The sequence below is a fragment of the Boleophthalmus pectinirostris genome, unplaced genomic scaffold (genome assembly GCF_026225935.1).
Source record: "Boleophthalmus pectinirostris isolate CB_2022bp ecotype Guang Dong unplaced genomic scaffold, ASM2622593v1 HiC_scaffold_1, whole genome shotgun sequence".
Classification (NCBI taxonomy): Eukaryota; Metazoa; Chordata; class Actinopteri; order Gobiiformes; family Gobiidae; genus Boleophthalmus; species Boleophthalmus pectinirostris.
The window spans coordinates 18,082,051-18,106,877 of record NW_026570970.1 but is presented as its reverse complement, the minus strand read 5'-3'; the positions used below and the strand labels follow the sequence as shown (position 1 = coordinate 18,106,877).

Genomic DNA, 24,827 nt, shown 5'->3' with positions numbered 1-24,827 from the left:
CCCGGGCCTGAGTTTGACATGCCTGATCTCCATGGAGGCCAGCAGCCCTTATCACCAGGCCACTTTACAGGTCAGATCTGAAGAGAAGTGGGCCCACTTTACAGGTAAAAATACCTGTAATTGAATAAATAAGAGACATATTTGTTGAATACCATACCGTGGAACATCCCAGGCAAGCAATAACAAGCTGATGGCGGACCCTCCACCACAAAAGTTAGTGTTTTTTAAGTATCCAAATAAAAAAAAAAGCAAAACATAGAAACATTAATATTAGTAACCAACAGGAGGTGCTGTTTATCATACCATAGTCATAACTGATATAAATACAGAATGGGAAAAACACAGGTGAAACAAAGCCTGATTCAAACTGTTCTGTCAGTGAACTTAATGAGCTGTTCTCTCTAAAGCTTTTCCAAAGACAACAAATAGTGACTTAATCTGTGCAAAGCTCACGCCCTTGTCTCATTAGATCTACAGGAAATCCATCGTCTGCTACACTTTTCATTGTCAAAAGAGACTGTTGTTTAGCTTTTTGTGGAAATTACCCATAATTACACTTACACCCTGCACTAATGTAGGCTAGTAGACACAAATCTGTATAAGTGCAGTAATGAGAACAGGAAAGCCACTATAAAGACTGAAATAAGCTACATAAGCAGTACCTAAGTGTAGTAAGTATTTAAATAAGAAAAATATACCTCATCTTTGTCAACATCCTCGTCCACCTCAAAGACATGGACAGCCAGTTTGTCAGGCCGGGACACTTTGCTGGAAAAGATATGATATATTATTCATGAATCAATTTGGAAAGTACTTTTTTTTTTTTTTTCATGAAATACACCATAAACAAAATACAATAGGGTATCACTTATAGTAGGGGATAGAAGTACTTTTAAGTTATTTAAATTTAGATTTAGTGATGGTGGTAGTGAAAGTATTAGATAGTTAGGTCACAGCAGTCTTTGGTAGTATGGTAGTGGTAGGTGGAGACAATATACACTTCCTAGTTTATTGATAATATACAAATAATTGAAAACAATTTGATTATATTTTTAAATGCTTTTCTGTATTATATGAAAAAAATGCTAAGGTTACTTTACAAAAACATAACAATTAGACCTTTCAAAACCAAAAAAGGTTTAAGTAGATTTTTTCAAAGCCCCATCATCTAATTTTTAGTAGGGGTGTAATGATATCCAAGTTTCACGATACGATTTCATCACGGTACGATATTTATTGCAGCATCATGGGAAAGCTCGCGATATGGTGGAGAGGCTCACGATTATGAATATAACAATATCCAAATCTCTCTGTACGATGTTATCATGATATACATCTCACGGTATATTTATTTTGATATTTTGTGGAGGCTAACAAAACTGTGAATATGTTACTTTTTCCTCTTAAGATGTCTTGACAAGACTTAATCCAAAGAACTAAGACTTAAAAGTGGTTCGAACTGTTATTTCTTAATGTAGTCTACAGTGAAATGGAGCAAAGGATCATGGCCTATGTAACAGGTGTCAAACATAAGGCCCGGAGGCCAGATCCGGCCCTCCAAGACCTTTAATGTGGCCCTTGGGTGATTTTCTACTAAAATATTTTAATTATATTTTCTATTAAAACATTGTTAATTTTCTGTTCCGCTTAGCATAGCAGCGTCTCCAGCGTCTCTGTGCTTGGCCCCTCCCACCAGAGCAGCACAAATGAAGACCTGTCTCTTTCCAAACGCTCTTAAAGGACGATCGTTTTGACTGTTGACCGTGACACCCTGATCAGCAAAATGTCCAACGTGAGAAAAGTGGAGCCGAGTGCAGGATTTTCCAAGAAAAATTAACTTATTCCTGTTTGCATACAAGTTATTGTTAAAACATTGTGTTGAAATTGAATTTTTCTTCAGGTTCATAATATTATAATATTATAATAAGAAAGATTTCACCAATTAAAAAAGATTTCTGTAATAGATTTGCGTTTCTCTGCACAAATACTTGAAGTTGTTGTTATTTTTGGGGTATATATGACATGAGTTTTCTGATCCGGCCCCTTTGGGATCAAAGTAGGTTGGATACGGCCCCCGGACCAAAATGAGTTTTACACCCCTGGTCTATGTAGTTCCCTCTGTCTTTTTTAGTTATTGCTGCATCATAACTCTTAATTTAAGCAAAAAGAGACTTGTAATTTGATATACAATATTATTGTGAGAACTTTGACGATGCGATATCGGTTATTGTTATACCCCTAATTTTTAGTGATCATTTTGGATGTATGTCTTGCACAGAAAACCATAGAAAAGCATGTGTCTTTACTGGGCGTACATTTCCATAAAAGTTTCTATCTCAGTGAAGAATGTTCTGAAGAATGGTTTTAATTTCTAATTTCCATGCAACTGTGTAGGTGCCACCTCCAAGTTAAGTGCTGCTGATGTAATGGCAGGATACGGTTTTCGTTACGGTCTTGAGTGCCAAAGACCAAAACAATGCAAATATGAAAATACCCGACTGTCCGAAGGTAGTACTTCTCATCACACCTTATTGTTTTTACTTCCTTAAATTCACAGATGTCATGACGTCTCAAGGTTAGTGTCTCCCTGTATATTAATATTTGGCAGTCACAGTAAGATTGTTCGGGGAAAAGCTCATGTTAACTTCCCAACATACCAACAACGACAGTGCTTTCCAGGCACACACCAGCCGGGAAATGCCCTAAACGCAATTCAAGGAAACATGCAGGTGAATATGAAGTAGGTCAGGCTTCCTTGTCATCATCTCAACACAACACATTGACAGATTGTGCACTACATGTTTTTCGATAAGCAAAGTTTGTGGAATAGTTGTCAGCATGTCCAGCAAGACAACGCATTAGAAATGTAACAGTAACAATATTCCATAGACTTACACAGGCAGCTGTCTGAAGTCACTCGAATAGTCCTCATACTTGTAGTTCACAATGTGCCAGTCGGACTTGTAGGTCTTAATGCACTGGAAGAGAAAACAATTACAAAGCATGTAATGTGTATAGATGTTTAGGTAGTTATAATACAAAGTTGAACATACAACACTGAAAATACTGAAAATACTGAAAAACATTTAAATAGCATGAAAAGTCTCATAAATTCCATAATACGTATTTGAGTAAAACCAGGAGCTTCTACTTCATATCATTTATTTGTGTTGGGGTTGCCTAGTAATCTTCTAACTTTCTCAGATCCCAACCTGTTAGGGCTGGAAAGTGATCTGAGAGACACAAATAAATAACACAAAGCAGAAGCTCCTGGTTTTACTCAATCTATCAAAAAGTGAGGGTGTGTTTGATCATCACAAGAGAGGTTTTTTGCCACCATTGTCATGTTTAAACAATAATAAAACTTTTGTCAGTTTTAACATATGTTATTTTGTGCTTGTGTTTTATAAAACCTGCACTTTTCATTACTGGCAAATATGTTCCTACTTCAACTTTAATTTCAACAGACAAAATGGGAGTATGAGCATCTCTGGCTTTCTTGGAAATAGACATCTGTTCTCTGTTATGGTCAGTGATAGGAGCAGCTCAGTGGTATCTCTTCTGAAGAAGGACGTGCCCTTTACAAGAAGTGAAACCAAATGCAACTCGATCAGGAGAGACATCGGAAATAAGGAGGCTCCTGCTGTGATGATCTGCACAGCTGCCCTAGTGACGTCACCATGTGGACGTTTACGGGATCGGACAGGGTGAGCACACATGACCTTTGACCTCTGGTGCAGTGAATCAGTTGTTAGCCTAGCATGAAACTACAATATTTCTTGAAAATGCTAAATTGTACTGAAATGTGGTGAGTTGATTTTTACTGATATATTGTAGCAGTTTTTATCTTTCAAAGTTGCAGTACAAAAAATGCCATCTTTTGCATTGCAAGAGTGTCTTTACTTTGATATTTCATACCTCTTGAACAAACAGACTTTGAGCTTCTCTCTCTGCGTTCTCAGGCACTGTTGAAAAAACTGTTCTTCCTTGCCGTCTCAAAGTGGAGATCTGTGGAATAAACAGAAAACACTTTTTATAATAAAATAAGAAAGTCAAACAGAAACCTATGAGACTATTGATTTAGACAATAGGAATCTTGTATTGTTGCAATATATTTCTTTTCTTGGAATATTGGTTATTGTATCCTAGCTACAATGACAGCAATAAGAAAAAAATAACAATTCAGGCCAAACTTGTGAACTGAACTGCACAATTTGTTTATTATAAATAGTGTCAAAATTTCATCTTGTCTCATTCTTGTGGACCCAGACTTGTGCCTCATCTTGCTGTGGGGAAATAGTGTCTCATCCCACCCTTAAGGTTTTAGAATCTGTAGAGTCTGTTTTACTTCTTGGGGGTGATAAGTTTGTCCTGCAATCAAATACATAAAAAGCAACCCTTAGATCCCGGGAGGATTAGATAAGGCATTAGTAAAGTGTATATGACCACACATAATCCCTATGAGCAAAACCAATGAATACAACCATTAAGTGTCTCCAGTTCAGCTGACTTTATTAGAGGCAAACCAATGAATTGTGGCTTTGAGAAGGTCAAATGCTTGTCAGCTGTATGACCTGGGGGTACAGAAACAACCTGTTACTCACGAGCACTGAAAGAGTTGTGAATTTGTGATAGTAGTAAAAATAACTTGCGCACTGAATTATGTGGACTGGACATTACCACACACCACAAATATGGGCGTTTTACTGGAGGACAAACAACGTAACTCTGATGTGAATCACTTTCTAGCTGAAATGATCCTAACAATTTCCAGGATTTCATTAGTGAACCTGGAGGCTGCCTTTCCTCTGTGCAGCCAGGTTTCCTTTGAGGAAGATGCTAATCGGTACAACACCAGCAGAAATATAATGTGTTTGTTTGGGGTAAGAGAGTCAGGAAGTATGCAGGCTTAAGGAAGCTTTTAATTAGAGCACAGGTCACCACAGAGGAACATAAGATCCCAAACTAACATTCACTCAAGAAGAGGCTCTGGATTGGAGTGAGACAGCGAAGACACTTCTCTAGCCTGCCAAGACCAAATGCACAAACCAGTAAATGCTTTACAATGCCATTAAGATCATTTATGATAAATGTCTCATTGATTAAATCCTAATATCTGGATATGGCCAGTTCAACTCGACTGGCACAGCTTTATAGATACGTTAATTTCCACCATGATTAGATATTCAAATACAATCATGAGATTAATGAATAAGAGAGTGGAATTGACTGGCCTGGTAACTAACTAGAGTTGTCATTGAGATCTAGCACATAGCTGTATGTCTATTATGCTACAGAAACACAAGACCCCTAGAATTTCATAACAGCATTATGACATGTCTTCAACATTTTATTAACTTTATATGAATATTTTAGACTTTTCCATTGGCTTTACTTTTGTACATTGTCAAGGCAATGACAGATTTTCAGATGGTCTGATAAGAATACATCTGGTTAGTTCCAAATATGATTCTTCTCAGCCTCCCAGCTTTAACATGCTCTCCACAATTAGCTCTAACTGAGTGTGCTGAGGTCATGGTGTGGCTATACATTTCCACTAAAAGCCCCTGACACATATAGTAATTGTCCTTGACACAGGCGGTTAGTGAAGGAGCACAGAGGCTGGAACAGATGTTAGCTTCAGTCAGTGTTATTCTGAGGAGCAGTCACCTGTCGGACCCTGACAACCAGCCCTGTGTGTTATAAGTATGTGGTGTCATGGCATCAGGGTTAAAGAGTCAGGCACAAAGGCACAAAGTCAAGGCCGATGCCACGGAGCACCAGCTGCCACCACTTGACAAAACTGTGACTGTGACACTGACTGTGCAGCCACTGTAACTTGTAATTGTTTTTTCCCACTCCTTTTGCCTGACATAGTTGGTGTAACTGTTGTACATGGATGTTTTCCTTCTGGGTAAATGAGTTTATCCAGCAAGGGCATATGGTCAACATACAGTAAATGTAAATTTCTTGCTCATGCCATATGTGAAATAAGAGTTAAGCCCGCTCTGAGTATAGCCCATTTAATCATAAACATTCAAGCTATGGCTAGAATACTAAGGTCACCAGTACTTCAGTCTCACAGAATAACTGTTTTGAGCATGATACGAGGACCGGACAGGGTCTTTCTCTGTGGAGTTTACATGATCTCCCCGTTTCAGGAAAGCTGCTCGATTTTCCCTTTCCACTAAAAACAATAACAGTATGGTCCACTCTCGGGTCAGGGCTTTCCTGAAATGAAATTCCAAATCCTAAGATACTATCACTGTAAATAAAATGTTATCAGTTTCTAAAAATCTAACACTTTCCATATTTCATTTAAAAAAGAGGAATGAACAACAAGTAGGTATAGGTAACAGAAAAAAAACAAAAGAAAAGAAAAAAAACAACAACACACAATTCATTTAATTCCATTTTAACTGTGGGACAGACAGTCTGAGTATCCAGGGAGGAAGTGGCGTCTCACCTCTGTCTGTACAACACGAAGGGAGATAACACAAGCTCTGTAAAAACATTTGAGTCTAGTAAACTGATGACCTCTGACCTGTCTCTGGTTTACAAACGCACTTAAACCGCACCCTGCTCTCACTGACCACTGGAAATGACAAGGCCAATGGAACCAAATGTGCAAAACTGTACAGATAATGCTATAAACAATACATAATACTCTCTGAGGTCAAATATAACCAAACTGACAAACATAATGATCAAACTACAGGAGTTGGACTCACTTCGAAGTCCTCCAGGGGAAACTGCAGCATGTCTCGAAGGACATCACTGAGGATCTGGGTCTTCCTCTGCACCAGCACATTCTCATAGTCCAGGGGCTCGATCACTTTCGGCTTCACCTGTGGAGGAGACAAAAGTAACAGTAAGAACACCAAAAATAAGTGTTTATATGGGGCAGAAGAAAGAGCATTCAGATAAAAACAATGCAGTAAATATACAGTATATGATCAAATTTGATGCAAAAAGCCCATCTGGAGTGGTTTGTGAAGACTCCTGGATAATTGAAAAACTTTTCACATTTTGGATTAACACCCAACTGCTCACCTGATTCAACACACTTTTTACAGGCTTGGGAAAGCTAAAAAAAAAAAAAAAGTACAAAGGCTTCTTGATTTCTGTTTAATCTTTTAACATTTTTCTCATATTATGATTATATTACAATCATTATAAACATAACACTGTAATCTAATCTGTATAAATTCGCATACATATTCTCCAGGGAACTGATGGAAGCTTACATCTAAAAAACTGCTCCAAAAGAACAGATGTGGCATAGTTTATTTATTCACTTATTTATTTAATAGGGACAGTGGGGACACAGGGACAGGGACATCTGTAATTATAATGTAAATATGACAGATTATAGCAAAAATGCTAATTTCCATCAGGTGACACAAAAAAAAACAATAACAAAATACAAAATAATTACAAAAATACATAACACAGAACAGTAAAAGGCGAGATTAAAAGTGTTCACAGACTTGGTTTTCTTTCATCCACAGTTTAAGGTGCAGTTTCAATGTCAACACTGATGGTCTTTCTCTTATTGTTCTCTTAATGTTCTCTTAATGTTCCAGTAATTAGTGGGAAGTGATGGTTCATGTCCACATACTGTCTACAGAGAACTGGAGTAAATTTATTAGTCTCTGTTGTTACCATGAATACAGTCATACACTAATAATCTGAAGGCAAGCTCTTGCACATCCAGATGATGGAAAGGAGCATAAATCAAAATGAATTTGAACAGTGACACATCTGGGACTAATCTTAGTAGCATGACTATGCCAATGAAATCATGGAAATAAAATGAAATTAAACACATAACGCCAGCAACATTGTTAACAACATAGAAGATATGGGTGTAGAAACTTGTATCAGTTTCAAGGACAAGGAAGAGCTCATGGTGCCTCTGTGTCTGCCTAGTGAGGGTGGCTTTGACATGATCAGTCATCAAGTGAGTGAGCAGTTTGATCATACAGTTACAGACTATCTAAGAAAAAACAGCATGTAAAAACAAATTGGAGTCATTCAGTTATAATATCTACTAGACAGGTAAGTATTCAGAAGGTCCAGACAGTACTGCAGACATAACAGAAAAGCAACTATGGAGATTAAGAGAAGAAGCATGTGGGCTTGTGTTTCAGACAAGACAAGGTGAACACAGAAAATAGTGATAATGATCAGGAAGTACAGCAGACAACACATGAGAGTCAGAAACAAAGAAATGATTTAATGATAGCATCGCAAGTTGACTCATTGCTCTTTTATAATATAAACTCCAAGTGTGTAATTTTTTGTATGGTGTTGATTCTCATTTCAAATCTGTGTGAGTGTACAGACAAAATCACCAAAGCATTTAATATATGTGGGATAGGACAGAAAGATTAAAAGTGATAGTAAAGGATGGCACACTAGACTGTCCTCACATAAAGAGCAGCAATAATCTAAATTGCCCACAGTAAATGAATGTGAGACAGTAAGAGTGAATGTCTGACTGTCAGGCATCCCTGCAATTAGAGAGCCACTGTCTGAGGTCTAGATTTCAGTGAGCCCTGAGGGACTGACAGGTGTCCTCCAAAGACATTTCAACTTCACTAGACTCATTCATTCAAATCATACAAGTCATGGCTAAAAGTGTCTGTTAAACCACTTCTTGTGCAAAGTTAATATGAAACACACACATTTTAATCATCAAAACAGTGAAAAATGTGTCGCATAAATGAGTTTGTTTCCTCTAAACAAGCAACAAAACTGTAGTGATGTAACAAAATTATTTTGTAAAAGATAGCAAAAAATACTCGATATATCGATACAGCAGCCCATGATATCGATACTGTATCTTCACATTATACAATACGATATATTGATATTTCGATATTTTTGCACACCCCTAGTGCCAAATATGGGTAAAATGTTCAATATCTCACACATATTAGAACTGATATGTTGCCCATCCCTACATTTTAGACAAACTTTTGAAACAGGTGAAACTGTGATAAAACTATACCAAAACAATAAACCTAACCAAGTCCAAAGATCCAGACACAAATAGAAAAAAATCATTCGAGTATTTTAGGTGTACCATTTGTTTTCCATAAGACCTCTACATAAACATCCCAGGTAAATTTTTTTCTGAATATATCATCATCACTGTTACACACAGACAAAAACCAAATCATAAATCAGGCAACATGCCAGACGTTATTTAACTTGCGTCCACAAACGGACAACCCCGGCCCTTAGCATCAAACAGAGCCACATAAATCTGTGGTCCTCCCTGTGTCCAGTGAAGCAGCAGCTGTTCAGTCGCACTCCTCCCATCACTGAGCTCTCAACTCTGAACAATGGTGCAGTGTTGTGCCTATACCCACTGATAACACACAACGCTCTGCTACTCACTTGGAATAAATAAATACAACTGTTGAGAACTGGCCATTCAAAACCACATTATAAAGCATTTTTCAGTATCAAGGGCTATGCTGATGTGAATTAGAAGTTGGTAAATTTATCCACCTTTAAGGCACTCAAAGCTCTTTACATAAAGGAACCACAATTTACACACACTTCACTCCAGTGTATGCAGAGCCAAGGGGATTAAGTGTCTTGCCCAAGGACACAACAACAGCATTCATTTGTGGGAGCTGGAATCACACCCACCAACCCGGGGTCAGTGGATCTCATCGCTCAACCAATGATGTTTAAGATGAGAGCGGATTTATGATGAACTGTTTAAAACAAGCACAAAATCACAGAAATAATACCATCCTCACCATTGTGAACCATAACATACCATAACTACTACTCTGTGCACTATAAAGTTATAACCAGTGCTTTGTCAGACATCATGTGAGTGCAACAAGCTTTTCTAATTTAAAAAAAATTTTGTTTGTTTCATTGTTTCATCTGACCAAACTGTTGCACAATATGTTTTCTACAATTTCTGTGGACACACAAGTGCAAATTAGAAGAGAAGAGCAGCCAAACTTTTACAGGTCTGCTATGGGAAATTATACGAACTACACAAACTACAGGTTACATCTCTCCAGGTATTTGGTGCAAAGTCCAACTGTTGTTCCTGCTAACTTGGCACTTTGAGGTTTAATGAAAGAGATGACAATAGAACACATGACACCTACTGTTATAAACTTTTACAGGCAGTGTACAGTACGCTACCTTTCAAAAGTACAAGTACATACATTTTTTAAAAGTATTTGAAGTACTACAACCTGTGGCACTGCATCCTCATCAGCTTCTATTATGGGAGAGTTCTTGTACTTCTGTGGACTCTCTATCACCAGCTCCTTTTTAGCTTTAGTGGCTCTTCCTTGCATTGTTAACACTTGGGTCTAGATATCCCCAACGTAGATCCAAAATAGAAAGAAAAAACAAGCATGTCAGAAAACTAAAAAATCCAACAAATACTCCTTCTTAGAAAGTTTCTCTTCTCAGGCCTGACAGCCTCCTCTAGTCCCTAGCCCTATCTGAGGGGAGTAAGATGCACACCCAGAGAGAGAGATTTGGGCCCCGCCCCCTCTCAGCTGTACAGCCCGGGGGAGTTTGTTACACAGACAGGAGTCAGATAACAGCGCAATAGTCCACCTGCACGGGGACACGACTCACACAGGCAAACAAAAGACAGATTCCAACAAGAAGTACAGTCTGGACAGTGGATAGTGGACTGGGGATGAGAGGACAGACAGGGCCAGCTGAAATAAGAAACAAGCCCACACAACAGTAAGGGGTCAGAGGTGGGGGATTTACTAAGGTGGACTATGAAACTTTTCTGGTGATTGAAAAGTTACATCTATTCTATTTTACCTTTATTTAATCAGAAGTGTGAAGGTATTCAAAATGTCTTACAAAAGAGACCTGGCCAAGGTAGCGGTATTAAACTTGTGATCTGCATGGGACAAGCCAAGTTATAAGTCAGATCTGTGGGAAGGCTACATACACATTTTGTTTATGCAGGGTGGTGCTGGATTAGAGACAGATCAACTGACTGAATGACTCAAAAGACCTCCTTTGCTCCATATACAAACTTCAATTCAGTGCAGCTCATAGTCGTCATCCACCACCAGAGTTCGTCCCACAGCGCAGTGACTGTAGCACATTTTTGAGGTCTTAGTAATTAATACACCTCTGTACTTCAGCTCTACCTCTCTGAATGTTGATGCAATAGCTTAAGGGGCATTCCAGCCTGCCCCAGTCCCGGTCAGCCCACCTAAGGTCCGGGCCTGACCTGTGGATTCCAGAGGGCCACTCTAGAGGAGGATGTTGTCTTTTCACACTTGGCCCTTGTCCCCAACACAAGAGGGGTCAGCCGGTCACTCTCCCAGCTGGACTCACTGTCACATGACCAGGAAACAAGAATCACATGAAGAGGAAAATGCCATAATGCAAATTGAATCAAAATTTTTGTATCCAAGTGACAGATCAATTGCGCTATTTTCAACATTTGGTTATTGGTACTTGGTAACGGGCAAGAATGGGCATGTTATATGACTATTGTTGACTGGTATGTAGGAACAGACTGTGTATTTGAATTTTATTAGGCTGATGATAACTCATGAGTAAACTGATTTGGAACTGAGCCATGTGACCCAGAATTCTGAGGAAATATTTATGCTTTTGACATATTTATATTTGAGCTTTAAAAATAAAGTTGATCTCATTTACTGGTGGTTCCATTACATTTACAGAGAAAATTATAATTATTTTTACCAGCAAGATTTGTATCACCAATTCTTAAAAGGGCCTATATTATGGTATTTTCTAATATACATTATAATGTTATTTCCTCATCAAAAACATGGAGTTGTGTTTTGTTTCATTCACCACAAAGCCTGCATATACTCTGTCAAAAGGAAAACACTCTGATCCACTTTGTGATGTCATGTGTTAATCCAGGAAGTGCACCACTATGTTTTAAAACTTCACTAGAACTATTTGGAAAAATTCTGCCCCAGAAATGCCAATCTCTATTGAACTATAGGGAAAAGGTAACTCTTAATGTGAAAACTACTGCTTCATGACATCACAATGTGGAACAGCACATTCTGAGCTGTGGTCCTGTTGACAAACAAATAATAAAGGTGTTGAGGTAACAACATTATACAGTAACATGGCTTAAAGCTCACAAGAAACCTTTTGTGTAATGTAGGACATTTAACCCAATGGTAGTTAAAGTAGACTGTGTGAATGTTCTTCTATAATGCCAACGAAAAGCCACAAGGATAAACCACATTTCTTTTCAATAAGCAGAATAATTACGTGGTTTATTATACTAAAATACTGATATCCACAAGAGCATGAGACATTTGCAGCACTTTCAGCAGCTAAGAAGATAGTGTCCAGAAACAACCATCTACATTAACAAAATTTCTAAACCAACTCACGATTCTGTATTATGAAGAAATAAAAAGGTAAAACCACCACATTTCCAACATTCCAAGATGCTATCAATACCTCATTATGACCTAAGCGCCTATCATTTATTGAAAGTACCTCCGTTATAATATATTGACAAAAGCACTGGAATGGAGCAGGATTTTGAGGTTATGTAATAATGATTTGATGTAAGCACTGGGCCCTGGCAGTATGAGCATAGCAAAACAGGGTGTAACCTGGAATGTAACAAAAACTGTACCCCACCTCCCCACCCCAACGTACGCACAACTTAGCAACTTGTTCTCCCATTATAATTAAATGTCTTTTCCACATGCTTGATTCTTCTTATTATATTTAGGTACAATACAATGTGCGCAACAAAATAACAGGACGCAATCAGTAGGGATGCTTGCCTGACCTATGACCGGACCAAACAGTGTGAAAACCTCAGTCCAAACTTGACACGATCCAACTGCGATAATTAATATGTAGTTCGGTGCTTTGATTGATGATTCTGTAAAAAATGTGCATTGTTTTTCAGTCTTTATGTCGTTTTTTTCCTCCTGTCAATCACGCTGTCTGAAATCAAGGAAACAAAATACGGCTCCAGATCCACTCGTCTTTGTAAAGTTTTTTTCAAAATGTGTGGTTCTGGCCGGTCTGTTAACAGGGATGCACTTGTTCATTACTGGGATCCTGTTGGGAATATAAATTGATGTAATAAGACTATTTACTGGTCAGTTGGTCCAGAAAGTCTCATAATATTTGAACTTTTGTTGATACAAAGTGGTTTTGTAGTTTCTTGGGTATAAATAACAGTCTCATGACACATTTGCATCAGTTAAACAAATGCTGTTTTCAGTCTCTGCACTGGCATCCATTAATACCAATTACGAGCAGATACTTATACCTGTAGTATCGAAATTAGTATCGGAACAGAAAAAGCTGAATCAGAGACATACAAAATAATGTGGATATATTTATAGATACATTTTAACTCCAGAAACATGGCAGACAGTCATATTGATCAACATAACCTTAAAATGTGACTATATATAGTGTTCAGTATCAGTTATGGTTGCACTGAACAAGCGGGAAATATGTGCAGGAAGATAGGAGCCAGAGTGGAGCAGATAATGTTCCATGCACCAGTCAGCGCTTACACTAAACTACTTTAGCCTATGGAGTCAGTGCCGTCTGCGACTCCTTCTAGACAACAAGACGGCTACAGAAATCGGAAGGAAAATTAGGAAGCAGCCACCAAAAAAAAACAACAACCCTAGTCTAGTGAAGGTATAGAAAGGAGCCTGACTGAATCCATTTGGGCCAAAGAGGAAGTTGGAGAGCTGATTAGATATCTATTGACAACAATTCACAGAGGAATTTGGTCTGTAGTGTAGGTGTGAGACAGCTCTGGGTTGCTAAAATGCTCTTAAATGGCACTTAGGTTTTCTGTTTGTGGTGGGGTGATAGCAATTGCAGCAATGGTTTAATTTAGAATAAAATCAACAAAGGGAATAATATCCAGATTTTTTATTTATTTATTTATTTTTCCAGAGGTATTTCTTTTTTTCAGAGGTTCATATTACACTATTTTCCTGATCTGTGTTATAATAGTTTCCTCATTACAAACATACCTGGAGGTGTGTTTTGCTTCATTCACACAAACACACAAACCCTGCATATTTAGGCTGAGCTCTCAAACTAAAACCACATGACACCTGACACTACCTTGTGATGTCATGTGGTTATAGGAAGTGCTCCACTGCGTTTTTAAACTCCATTCATCTTCACTAGAATCATTTGGTTGATTCCAACTCTCTCTACTAAACAAAAGGTAAGAAGTAGCTGTTAACTTGAAAACTACCACTTCATGTCATCACAAGGTGGAACAGAGCATTTTGAACTTTGTAGATGTAGACAGACTCATAAAATGGGGTTACTCAAACATGTGTGCATGAAGCGAAACAAAAGACTCCACGTATGTTTCTGATGAGGCAAGAATTCACATTACAACTTCATAAAAGTAAATTTTGTGTAATACAGAACACTTAATCCATTCTGCATTGTCAACCATTCATATAAAAAGTAATGGGTAATAATAGTAATAGTTATAGTATCGTTATAGTAGTTATAGTAGTAGTAGTAGTAGTGTTCTGTTTGAGTAAAATGACAGATACACATCCTTAACTTGGACATACATGTTCCAAATTCACACAAAATATAACTTTTTTTTTTTTTTTTAACAGTCATTCCATTCCTGCAGAACAAATCATAAAACAGACTCTGTCTGATTGTCTTTAAACTTTAAACACAGAGCAGACTGCTTTCATCTGAGTCCAAACGGTTATCAGACACTTTCCTCCATGAGCACCTCACTGATAAACTCATCTTCACTGCTGTCACATCAGTGTTGGCTTCAAGAGTTTCCACAAATCCAGGAAGGAAATAAACCTTTACTGAAGCAAAGGTTAAGACAATGTTTTTTTTTGTTTTTTTTTCTGTGAATAAGTTGTGAGAATCAGGAGACACTGAGAAAGACCAAAGATAGTGGTACTTGCCCTTAAAAACACAATGAATCATATGAGGTATTTCAATTCAAACACAAAAGCCCCATAATTGCATGCAAACATGTCACACTCTTTCTACAGGGTATGTCTCAGTTTAGTGTTCGGCAATACATGATAATATTAAAAAAATGCTGTTTGTAGAATTGAATTATCTTGGTAGTATATTAAATTGTCAAAAACATTAAAGATGCATCGTGTAACTTTTCTGGTGGAGGGTTGGCCATCTGCTTTTGGCCATGGAGACATAATTGCTTGGTTTGGTATGTTTTAGAGCATGGCATTTAACCTTTCTTTCATCATGGAGATCAAAACTGGCCAAGTAATAGGTCAGATCTGTGGAGTGGCAACCCTGCTCACAGTCAGAATGCCTCAGATATTTTTGAGCTATAAAACCACGTGTAATTTAATAAATATAGATTGTAGACTGTTTAATGTCATATTGTGGAACATAACAAGCAGGACAACATTTCAGTAGTATAAAAGATTTGCTAAAAAGTAGAATAGTTTCATCAGTAACATATGGTTCAAAAAATCATAAGTTAAAAGAAGGCATAGTTATTGTATGTGCAAATCTGGCAAGCAGACACTAAAATGCAAAGCTATATGAGTATTGTGCACCCCTAATCTAATACACGCATGCTAGAAAACCTCTTGCCCTATTGATCTTAGACTGTAAATGCTGAGTGAGGATTAGAGCTTCGTCCAGCAGCCATCATCATAAGACCATCCCGGAGGCCAAAGGGAAGCAGCCAGTATGCCCTTGACCCAATTCTAAGCTTTTAACCACATTGGCCACTGTCCCCGTTCTACTGCCGCGAAACTGATGAGAAACGCACAGTATACACACAGAAGACAAGCTGGTACGGAGCCCTGCCAAGCCCACCACTGTACACATGAAGAGGAGTGATTGATTCAGAGGAAACACAGAGCTCAGTGTCACCCCCACCAACACACACATATTACACATACATACACACACACACAGAGACGCACACAACCAGATTTAACCCATTCAGAGAGAGAGAGAGCGAGAGAGAAATCTGCCTGGCAGCTCTCCCACTGCCCTACATTTTACAGTTAAACATGTCAGACAGACAGCAGCACAGGAGGGGCATGAGGAGGAAGAGAATTAATGTTGTGATGACTTTAATTGTTGCATCTATGCTGAAATGTAAAATAAAAATATATGCTAGAAGTTCAGACAGCAAGCAGGTTTCCAAGAAAGAGAAATAACTATGGTTTAGAATTATATTGTCTATTTCATTAATATAAGTAAGAGTATGACAGGTCAGTTCAATCCAATATGGGATTTTTATTGAAGTTGTCAAAATAAGGGGACTGTAGTAAGTAGGGGTGTGCCAAAATATTGAAATATCAATATATCATATTGTTTAATGTGATGATACAGTATCGATATTGGGAACTGCTGTATAGATATATCACCAAGAGTATTTTTTTTTTGGTATATTTTACTAAATTATTTTGTTACACAGCTACAGGTTTGTTGCTTGTTTAGAGGAAGGAAACTTGTTTATATGACACATTTGACATTTTCACTGTTTTGATGATTAAAATGGCATTATTTAGCCATTATTTTTATTGAACCATATCGAATCGATTTGAAATATAACGTACCGAATTATAAGCTCACTGTATCGAGATATGTTTTGTATCGTGGCCTATGTATCGAGGTATCTATTGTATCAGCAATTTTTTAATGATACTCAGCCCTAGTAGAAAGTGTAATTAAATACAAATTTCTGTGCGTAAGTGTGTGTTTTTTTAAGTGAACAACAAACAATTTGCCCTATTTGTGCAAGCGTTTTAAAGTGAATGAAGCTTACAATGGTGACTACATATTCTCATCATGAATGTATGAGGTCATTTCTGACTCATGATGCCATTACACAAAGTATTTATAGACGAGTTAGTGCAACAAATATAACTCCCAATAAAATCACACTAACGTAAACTGCTAAACAAAACAGAAACAATCAACCATCCGCTTTCTCACTCTCCTCCACTGTAAAGCACAACCCACCTTGAGCACCCTGGGCACTATCAGCACCCTGGACTCTCTTCGGCTTAGTGCCCTCTCCGCCTGGGACTGGACGGCTGACTCTGCCGCCTCTTTACACATGTACACGCTACAGTTCCTCTCCAGCACAGTCCGAAAGCCATCCACCACCACGGCGCTGGCAGTGCACCCCATCACCGAGGCTGCATCTGGGCATCAGTGAGCCAGGATACCCCCCTCCCCTGGTCCACAACGCGCTCGGTTCAACTGTCCATGGTGAGTAAGTCCCAGCATCCCCAGAGGGAGAGAGGCAGTGAGATAGAGATGGGAGCGCGCTGCTGGAATTACCTCGATCAGCACACGAGGATGAGTGAGACGGAGAGAGAGAAAAAGGAGAGAGCAGAGAGAGTGGGAGAGAGAGGGAGCAGGGAGAGAAAGAAAGAGAGTGAGAGAGTGAGTATAAGGAGAGAGAGATGGGGGGATGAAGGATGCTGATTTGCATACAACATCACAGCATCTGTTTCTTCTACTGTCAGTCACTATGTTCCATCCATAATATAAATGTTGTGAATTTTACCCTCATTTCCATATTTTTGGTTGCAGAACTCATTAAAATTTAAACGTCACTCTGATTGGTGAGATTTTTGGGTGGATAATAAATGGGTTAAGTCGTGTATCCAGAGGGAGAGTGTGCTTCTCTCTTAGACTCACTGCAATATGGCTGAGTGCTTATTTAGTTCAAATGAGAATCAAGAGTTACTGGAAGAAAACACACACATTTTACAGTGAACAAATGAATTTTAAATGAAAGGAGCAATAATATAGGTTAAGCTTTTTACCTTTGATGAAGTATTTTAATCAAGGAATTCTATCACACTCACATACTGAAATACTGACACCAGAAGGAAAATTTGTACATCGCAAAAGGATACATGAATATGCAACAATGGCATATTTGAATTTTAAGAAATACTTCCAGTGATCTTTTGTCTTGTATTCTTTTGTATTTCTTATCAGTTGGATTATTTTATTATTTTATTCTAGTTTGGATTAATTGTTTCCGGCTGAAGTTATCAAGGGTATAAGTGAGGACACACATCAAAACATACAGGCTGTGGACATTACAGATATTCAGATTCCTGCATAAAGTCATTTTAGGTTGAAGAATCAAAAACCTTGACAAAATACTGTACATGGAGGGATAAAAGTAGAGACTGACATGCATATTTGTTTTTTTATTAAATTTTTTTATGATTAATGCCGATATTGACTGTTTCAAATCCAGAGGAAATGATGGCCGATGATATTTTTGGGCAGATATTTAGGGCCAATTTGGATTATTATTATAATTTCAACTCAAATTATGTGATTTTAATTTACTTAACATCTTTGAGTGTTTAGAAAAGCACAATATAAATACTTTTGCCTAGTCAGCAGTATTGTTTTTGCACTAAAGTGTTCAAATAAAGCACTGTGGGTATTTTTTACACTGCAGGTTACCCAAAACAAAATAGGAGATTTAAAGTTGCATTAAGTAACTTTTCTGGTGGAGAGTCCATCACCAGCTTGTTTCCATGGATATGCCATTGCTCTGCTTAGAATGTTCCACAGTTTGACATTAAACAGCTCTCTTCTTTTAGTTTTATAGCTCAAACATACCTAGAAAAAGACGCATTGTGACTGTGAGCGGGGTTGTCTCATCGTAGATCTGATCTGTAACTTGGTCTGGTTTGGTCTCCATGAAGATAGAAAGGATTAATAACGCTCTGTGAAACATTCCAGATAAAGCAATAACATCTCCTTGGAGAAAAGCATTTGACAGACCCTCCACCACAAGGCAGATAGAGGATGTGCTAAAAACTCCAAATACTGGCCAGATATAGACAGAAGATTACCTTGTCTTTAACAGTGATACATTGAGGTCTGCGTAAAATAAATAATATCAAAATATAGTTGGAAAATCCCTCATCTATCTCCAGGTATAACTTCTATCTATAGTATTATGTATATTTAATCCCACCTGTATTCAAGCAGCTAGACACACATTATTTAAGACATTCTGATGGTGTACATTTTCCTTGTCATTTCTTTTCCCATCTCCGTCCTGGAGCTCTGGGCCTCTAACACACCACAGTAACACACCACAGCGACACATGCTAGTGGCAGCAGCTGTGCTTACTCACATGACACTAAACTGCTCTTTACTATATGACAGTCTCTTTGACAATAAAATATAGAAGAAATCAGATAAGCAAAGGAATAATGAAATGATTTCCCTGTATTTATTGTCTATTGCAACTAATTGTCTTAGGCTATAAGGCTATAAAGGTATATAAATAGCCATCCACACATTCCTGCTAGCTGCTGTTATGTTAATATTTCAGTAGATCTTGACACAGTGAACTACATTCAGAGGATAGCTGCAGAGGATGGAGAGAACTGAGGTTTTGTGAAGGAAAGAAATACGCTGGATGCGGTCCATCGGTTTGAGTGAAATTCATTTGCTTCTTTGCTATCCTTTTCTCGCACTTGTGATCCTCTCTCCAGCCTTAGTGCAAAGACGGATTTTAAAGGCTTAGTATGTGTAATGGCAAGCAGTAATCTGGTGTAGGGCTTGTAAAACTGCACAGTCAGAAACCCAGACTCACACTTAGCTAAAATAGTGTTGTTGTTTTGGGTTTTTGGGGTTTTTTTTTTTTTGCAAATGTAATCTATTTTCTACCCAAAAATCCTCATTGGTCAGATTTGCTGTTGAGTTGTAACACGACTCAAACAATAAACAATGGACCACAGACCTGAAGTGTGACAGCTGTGGGCAGCAAATGCAGTGAGTCAGGACAGAGATTGCTTCAGAACAAGTTAAGACATGCAACAATGTCGTGTGTTCTGCTTCACACAACACAGTAAACTGATAGTACTGATAATATCTGAGCAAAAGAGAAGCTGACATTTAATAATCTAATAATAATGTGCTACTGGATTTATTTACTTAAACTATGTAAGCTCTTCTGTAAATGTCCATTAAAAATTTGTGTTTGATTTTAGCACTTAAAATGCAGTCTTTGGGTAATTAATTTGATGGGAAGACAATAAATATATTCCAGACGACCTCTTTCCCTCATTCTACCTCTTTGTACAGTTCAAGTCAAAAGTTTGGACACACTTTTTCATTGGCGTTTCATCTTTATTTCTATAAAAAAAAATTATTTACACTGCAGATTCTCACTGAAGGTATCAAAAATGGACATAAAAGGAATGAAGTAAATCAATAATAAACTCAAAATAACTTGTTTTAGATTTTAGAAAAGCCTCCTTTTGTTTTGACCACTACATTGAACTTTTCGCATTTCTTGACCACGACACCTATAAAGTGAAAACCTTTTCATGTGAATTCATCAAGAAACTCATTAAGAGAAGGCCAAGGGTTTGCAGCACTGCTATTTGATGCCTTCTATGTATATACTTACATATTTAAATACTTACTTATACTTATTACACTTCTATGTATATATAATGTATGTATATAAAACATATAAGTGATAAACATAAAAAAAGAACACTGAATGAGAAGGTGTGTCTAAACTTTTAACTGGTAGATTGAAAATGAAAAAGTTCCAATACACAATTAATAATTATGAATCTGTTTCAAATATTCTATTTAATATCTATCTAGTAGCTTCAATATTCAGTCTGTGTAGAGTTTTCACAGCCAGAGTTTGGTAGGTGAACTATAGTATCTTATCGTGGCCTATATCTACAACAGCAGGAGAAGAGATGAGGACACTGCTCTGTGTGGGGTTGGGTGGATTACTCCTGCCATTGTTACTGTCAGGCATCACTTACTCAATAGTGGCTTCACTGCTTGTATAAATGTCTAGTGGTTTGTGGGATTTTAGTTCATCGACCACATTTTTATTAGTCAATTTATTAGTCTTATAAGGATTTACACAGACCATAGTAGTTTCACTGATGACAATGCTTTTTACGCTCTTCTCTGTATGTGTGTTTTTTGTGCAAGGTCGTATTAATTTTAAGAACTTTTGTTGTTTCTTTCACATGTTTAACTAGAAAAGCACTCAGAGAGCGCAGACCTCCGCCAAGGACTACCCCCATTTTTTATATAAATTGCGATAAAATCAGTATTCTGGATCAGATCCGGATCAGCCTTTGGAATATGAAAGAGGATCCCATTGTCCATCCCTGAGTCAAATTTCATGGGGTTTGGTCAATAATTAACCGAGATATTGAGAAACAAAATTTTTGGCCCCATTTACCACAATGTTAACTAAAATTTCAAAGTGATCCAGAATCCAGGATTTCTTCCGGATCACCCCCAAAATGAAATCAGTTCTTCCTTTTCACATTTCCAACAAATCCTGAAAATTTCATCAAAATCGGTCCATAACTTTTTGAGTTATGTTGCTAACAGACAAACAAATAAACAAACAAACAGACAAACGCCGGCAAAAACATAACCTCCTTGGTGGAGGTAACAAATAAATCCTGCATATTTAGACTGAGTTCTACTCTCAAATGGATAACACTCTCTACAGGAAGAAATCCACTGTGTTTTTAAATTCCTTACACCTAGAATCATTTGGGTGATTTCAGTCCTGCTGCAAATATCTACTGAATTAAAGGTAAAAAGTTGCAGTGAACATGACCACTATGGCTTCATGACATCACAAGATGGAACACAACATTTTGAGGTATGAAGATGTAGACAGCCTAATAATCCACGATTACTCAAACATGTGTGACTGAAACAAAACACAACTCTGGGTATGGTATGTTTTTGATGAGGTAATGTTTTAACATATCTTAAAGCTCACAAGAGTCAATTATGCATACTATAGGACCTTTAATTGAAGAACAATGTCTTTAGTTGACCAAGAATTCCTTTAATACACTTTTGACTACAGCTTTACTGTTTTGATGCAGATACTGTAAATATATACCATATTCATTCTTCATCATTCCTGAAATAGAATAGAATAAATTTGGAACAGCACTGGCTCAAAAACATTTGCAAATCACCATTCTCACTGGCTGTCACTGGCTAAAAATGTAAACAAGTTTGGGGGGTTTTGGTTTCAGGTCATTGAGCAATGTTACTGTCCTGGAAATGATCTAGGCTTCAAGTTATTTTCAAGAGTAACCATGGTAAGAAAATCAACATATTACATAAAAGATATGGATCTCCAGCTGAAATTACAAAGAACAGTCCAAACATCTGCTCCAAAAGTGGCCCACTGTAACGCCCAAATACCAGCACTATAGTATCTTTACTGCAGTTCAAGCTGTTAGCAGCAAGTGGTGGGTGGAGCTGTATTAAGAACATCAAAGTAGTTGACACGAAAGGACGAGGGTGAGTGAGAGTTTCCCCTTTCTCACATATGAACGCCACTTCCAAAAACATGGCCAACAATACCCACCCAAGTGTGAGCAAAAAGGCCTTCAGGAAGAGGTCAAAGTTCATGTCCACACTGAGTTTCCATGTATAGGCATATTATAGATCCAACATCAGCCAGTGAAAATTACATCATCTTTGGCCACTTTAAAGGTGGTAGGGTCCTAGATAAAGGCACTCCAAAAGTCTATTGAAACGCACATTAGGAAGTGGCTGTTTCCTGCTGATGTGAGAGGGTGAACCTTGTTAAAACAAAAAAGGATGAAAACTGAAAACGATATGCCAATGCCAACTGCTGTGAGTTTCCATACAGAGATTTAAAGGGACTAGCGAGTACAGTTAAAATGAAATATGGAAAGCATTCACAGGGCTATGACTTACATAATAGAAGTTATGTCAGGAATGGACTGACAAAGATGCAAAGCAGTCAGTTGTCAATTGTGTAGTATGAGAATAGTTTGGTTTAGTTTAGACGTAAAAGTACCAGCAGCCGTAGTATTAGTAATACCAATTAAAAATTATATTACACAAAATTATTCTTGTGCGCTTTAGGCCATGCTATAATGTTGTTACCTTATCAAAAACAGACCCAGAGTTGTGTTTTGTTTCATTTATACTTATTACTTATTGGAAATTCCAGGGCCGAAATCATCCAAATGATTCCAGTGAAGGTGTATTGAGTTTAAAAACACATGACATCATAAGGTCTTAGTCCAGGTCTAATCCCGGTCTCAGTCCCGGTCTCAGTCCCGGTCTCAGTCCCGGTCTCAGTCCCGGTCTCAGTCCCGGTCTCAGTCCCGGTCTGACCCTGGTCTGGTCCCAGTCTGGTCCAAGTCTGGTCCCAGTCTGGTCCCAGTCTGGTCCCAGTTTGAGTCCTGATCACCTAACAGTCAATGCAGGTGCACCTCCAGGCTCATCCCGACACTCACTCCTGGTTCAGTCCTGGTGTAATCCCGTTTTAGTCCTGGTTCAATCCTGGGATCAGTCCTGCTTCAGTTCAGTCCGTATGCAGCGCAAAAGTCCAGCATTGCAGTTTAAGTCACGGAAACAGGAAAGGGCCATTATCCACTTTTTTCCGTTATTCATTTAAACACAAAATCGAAAACTGAAAAAACCTAATCATTATCTGTTTTTTTCATTTTGGTTTTGGAGACAAATAATGAAGAAAATTGTTATTTTTTTCATTTTCTTATTTTTGGATTTATTTTGAAAAATTAAAGGACGAATGGATTATAAAACACACTGATAAAAATGCAGGGTTTGTGATATCGTAACACAGAGAAGTGACAGTAGAGGCAGAATATGTGATAGAAATATTTGTGATGGTATAGTACAATTACATGTAGTCAATAAAGTCATGTAAACTCAAACGTTCAGTGGCTACAATGACAATGGTCAGAATACAAAGAAGTCCACTCTTTGCCAACTAGATTTAAAGCCACTACACCAGCTGAATCATTGTCTAAATAGATTCATACTTTGCTTCCTGAAAATCGTAACCTTTTGTTGGTAAGATTCGGAGAAGTGTTTGTCTTGGAGCACACACAGGGGCTCTCCTGTCCCTAAAATGGTGTAAAACAAACACCAGAGCCACATCCTCTTCCTTTCACTAAGTTGGTATTTTGGGACAGTTTATTTATCCTCAGATGAAAATCACCCATTTTCCTGAAGAGTACGGCATCCTTTACTTTGTAGTGAAGGCCACCAGAAAACAATAGAAGAGACATTATAGCATGACAATCCATTCACAGCTGCTCATTAACACAATTTTTTTTTCTAAATACAATTGAATTTACCACCAAATAGTATAAGCATGTAAAATATGTTGTGATTTTGAACACAAGTCCTGGTTAAAATAATTGCCTTGAAGTAGTTTTATAGTGCAGAACCTATAGAATAACCTAAACAATTTCCTTACATAAAGTGGATACACAGTTGTATTCAGTCCTTCACACGCTTGTATCTTCATTGATGTTTTACAACTCTGCCTTTTACCTTTAATAGAAGCTCCTATAATCCCCCATACCCACACAGCTCTGCCTCAGTGCCAGTTCTGGGGGTCTGAAGCAGTGCCAACCCCCCAGGCCACTAGCGCCCCCTCTCTAGCTCTCTCCCACCAGCTGTGGTTGGCTTCACTAGACACAACATGGTGTAATCTCATAAAAATACACACTTGCTTACTTTGCTTCCCCAAACTGATCACACTGCATTTTCCAACCTCACCCTAGTAAATAAAAGGCACTTTCTGAGAGTTTGCTGAATAATGCTGAACAAGGATCCAAGAAAAACGTCAGATTAATGGATTTATAGAAGAACAGAATGGTCACATCTCTGTGCACAAACAACTGAAGGCAAACCCAAATGAACATTTATATAGACTGAACACTTACTTTATTCTAGTTAAAACTTTAAAAGTGTGTTCAGTTTACAACAC

The 24,827-nt window shown here is 37.8% G+C and overlaps 1 protein-coding gene across 2 annotated transcripts in view; it reads right to left on the bottom strand.

The window, feature by feature from the left end:
- LOC110173160 (dedicator of cytokinesis protein 9) overlaps window positions 1-24,827 on the bottom strand; it is a 69,165-nt gene that overhangs the window by 28,840 nt on the left and 15,498 nt on the right. Inside the window, exons 1-5 of one of the 2 annotated variants that reach the window (XM_055158476.1) lie at window positions 10,236-10,452; window positions 6,732-6,848; window positions 3,919-4,008; window positions 2,896-2,978; window positions 699-768 (exon numbers count right to left, since the gene is read on the bottom strand). In XM_055158476.1, the coding sequence (XP_055014451.1) occupies window positions 699-768; window positions 2,896-2,978; window positions 3,919-4,008; window positions 6,732-6,848; window positions 10,236-10,340 (465 nt within the window). In that variant the 5' untranslated portion in view covers window positions 10,341-10,452. Of the gene's footprint in view, window positions 1-698; window positions 769-2,895; window positions 2,979-3,918; window positions 4,009-6,731; window positions 6,849-10,235; window positions 10,453-24,827 lie in introns of those variants that run through there. The other variant, XM_055158432.1, reaches the window with a different exon arrangement.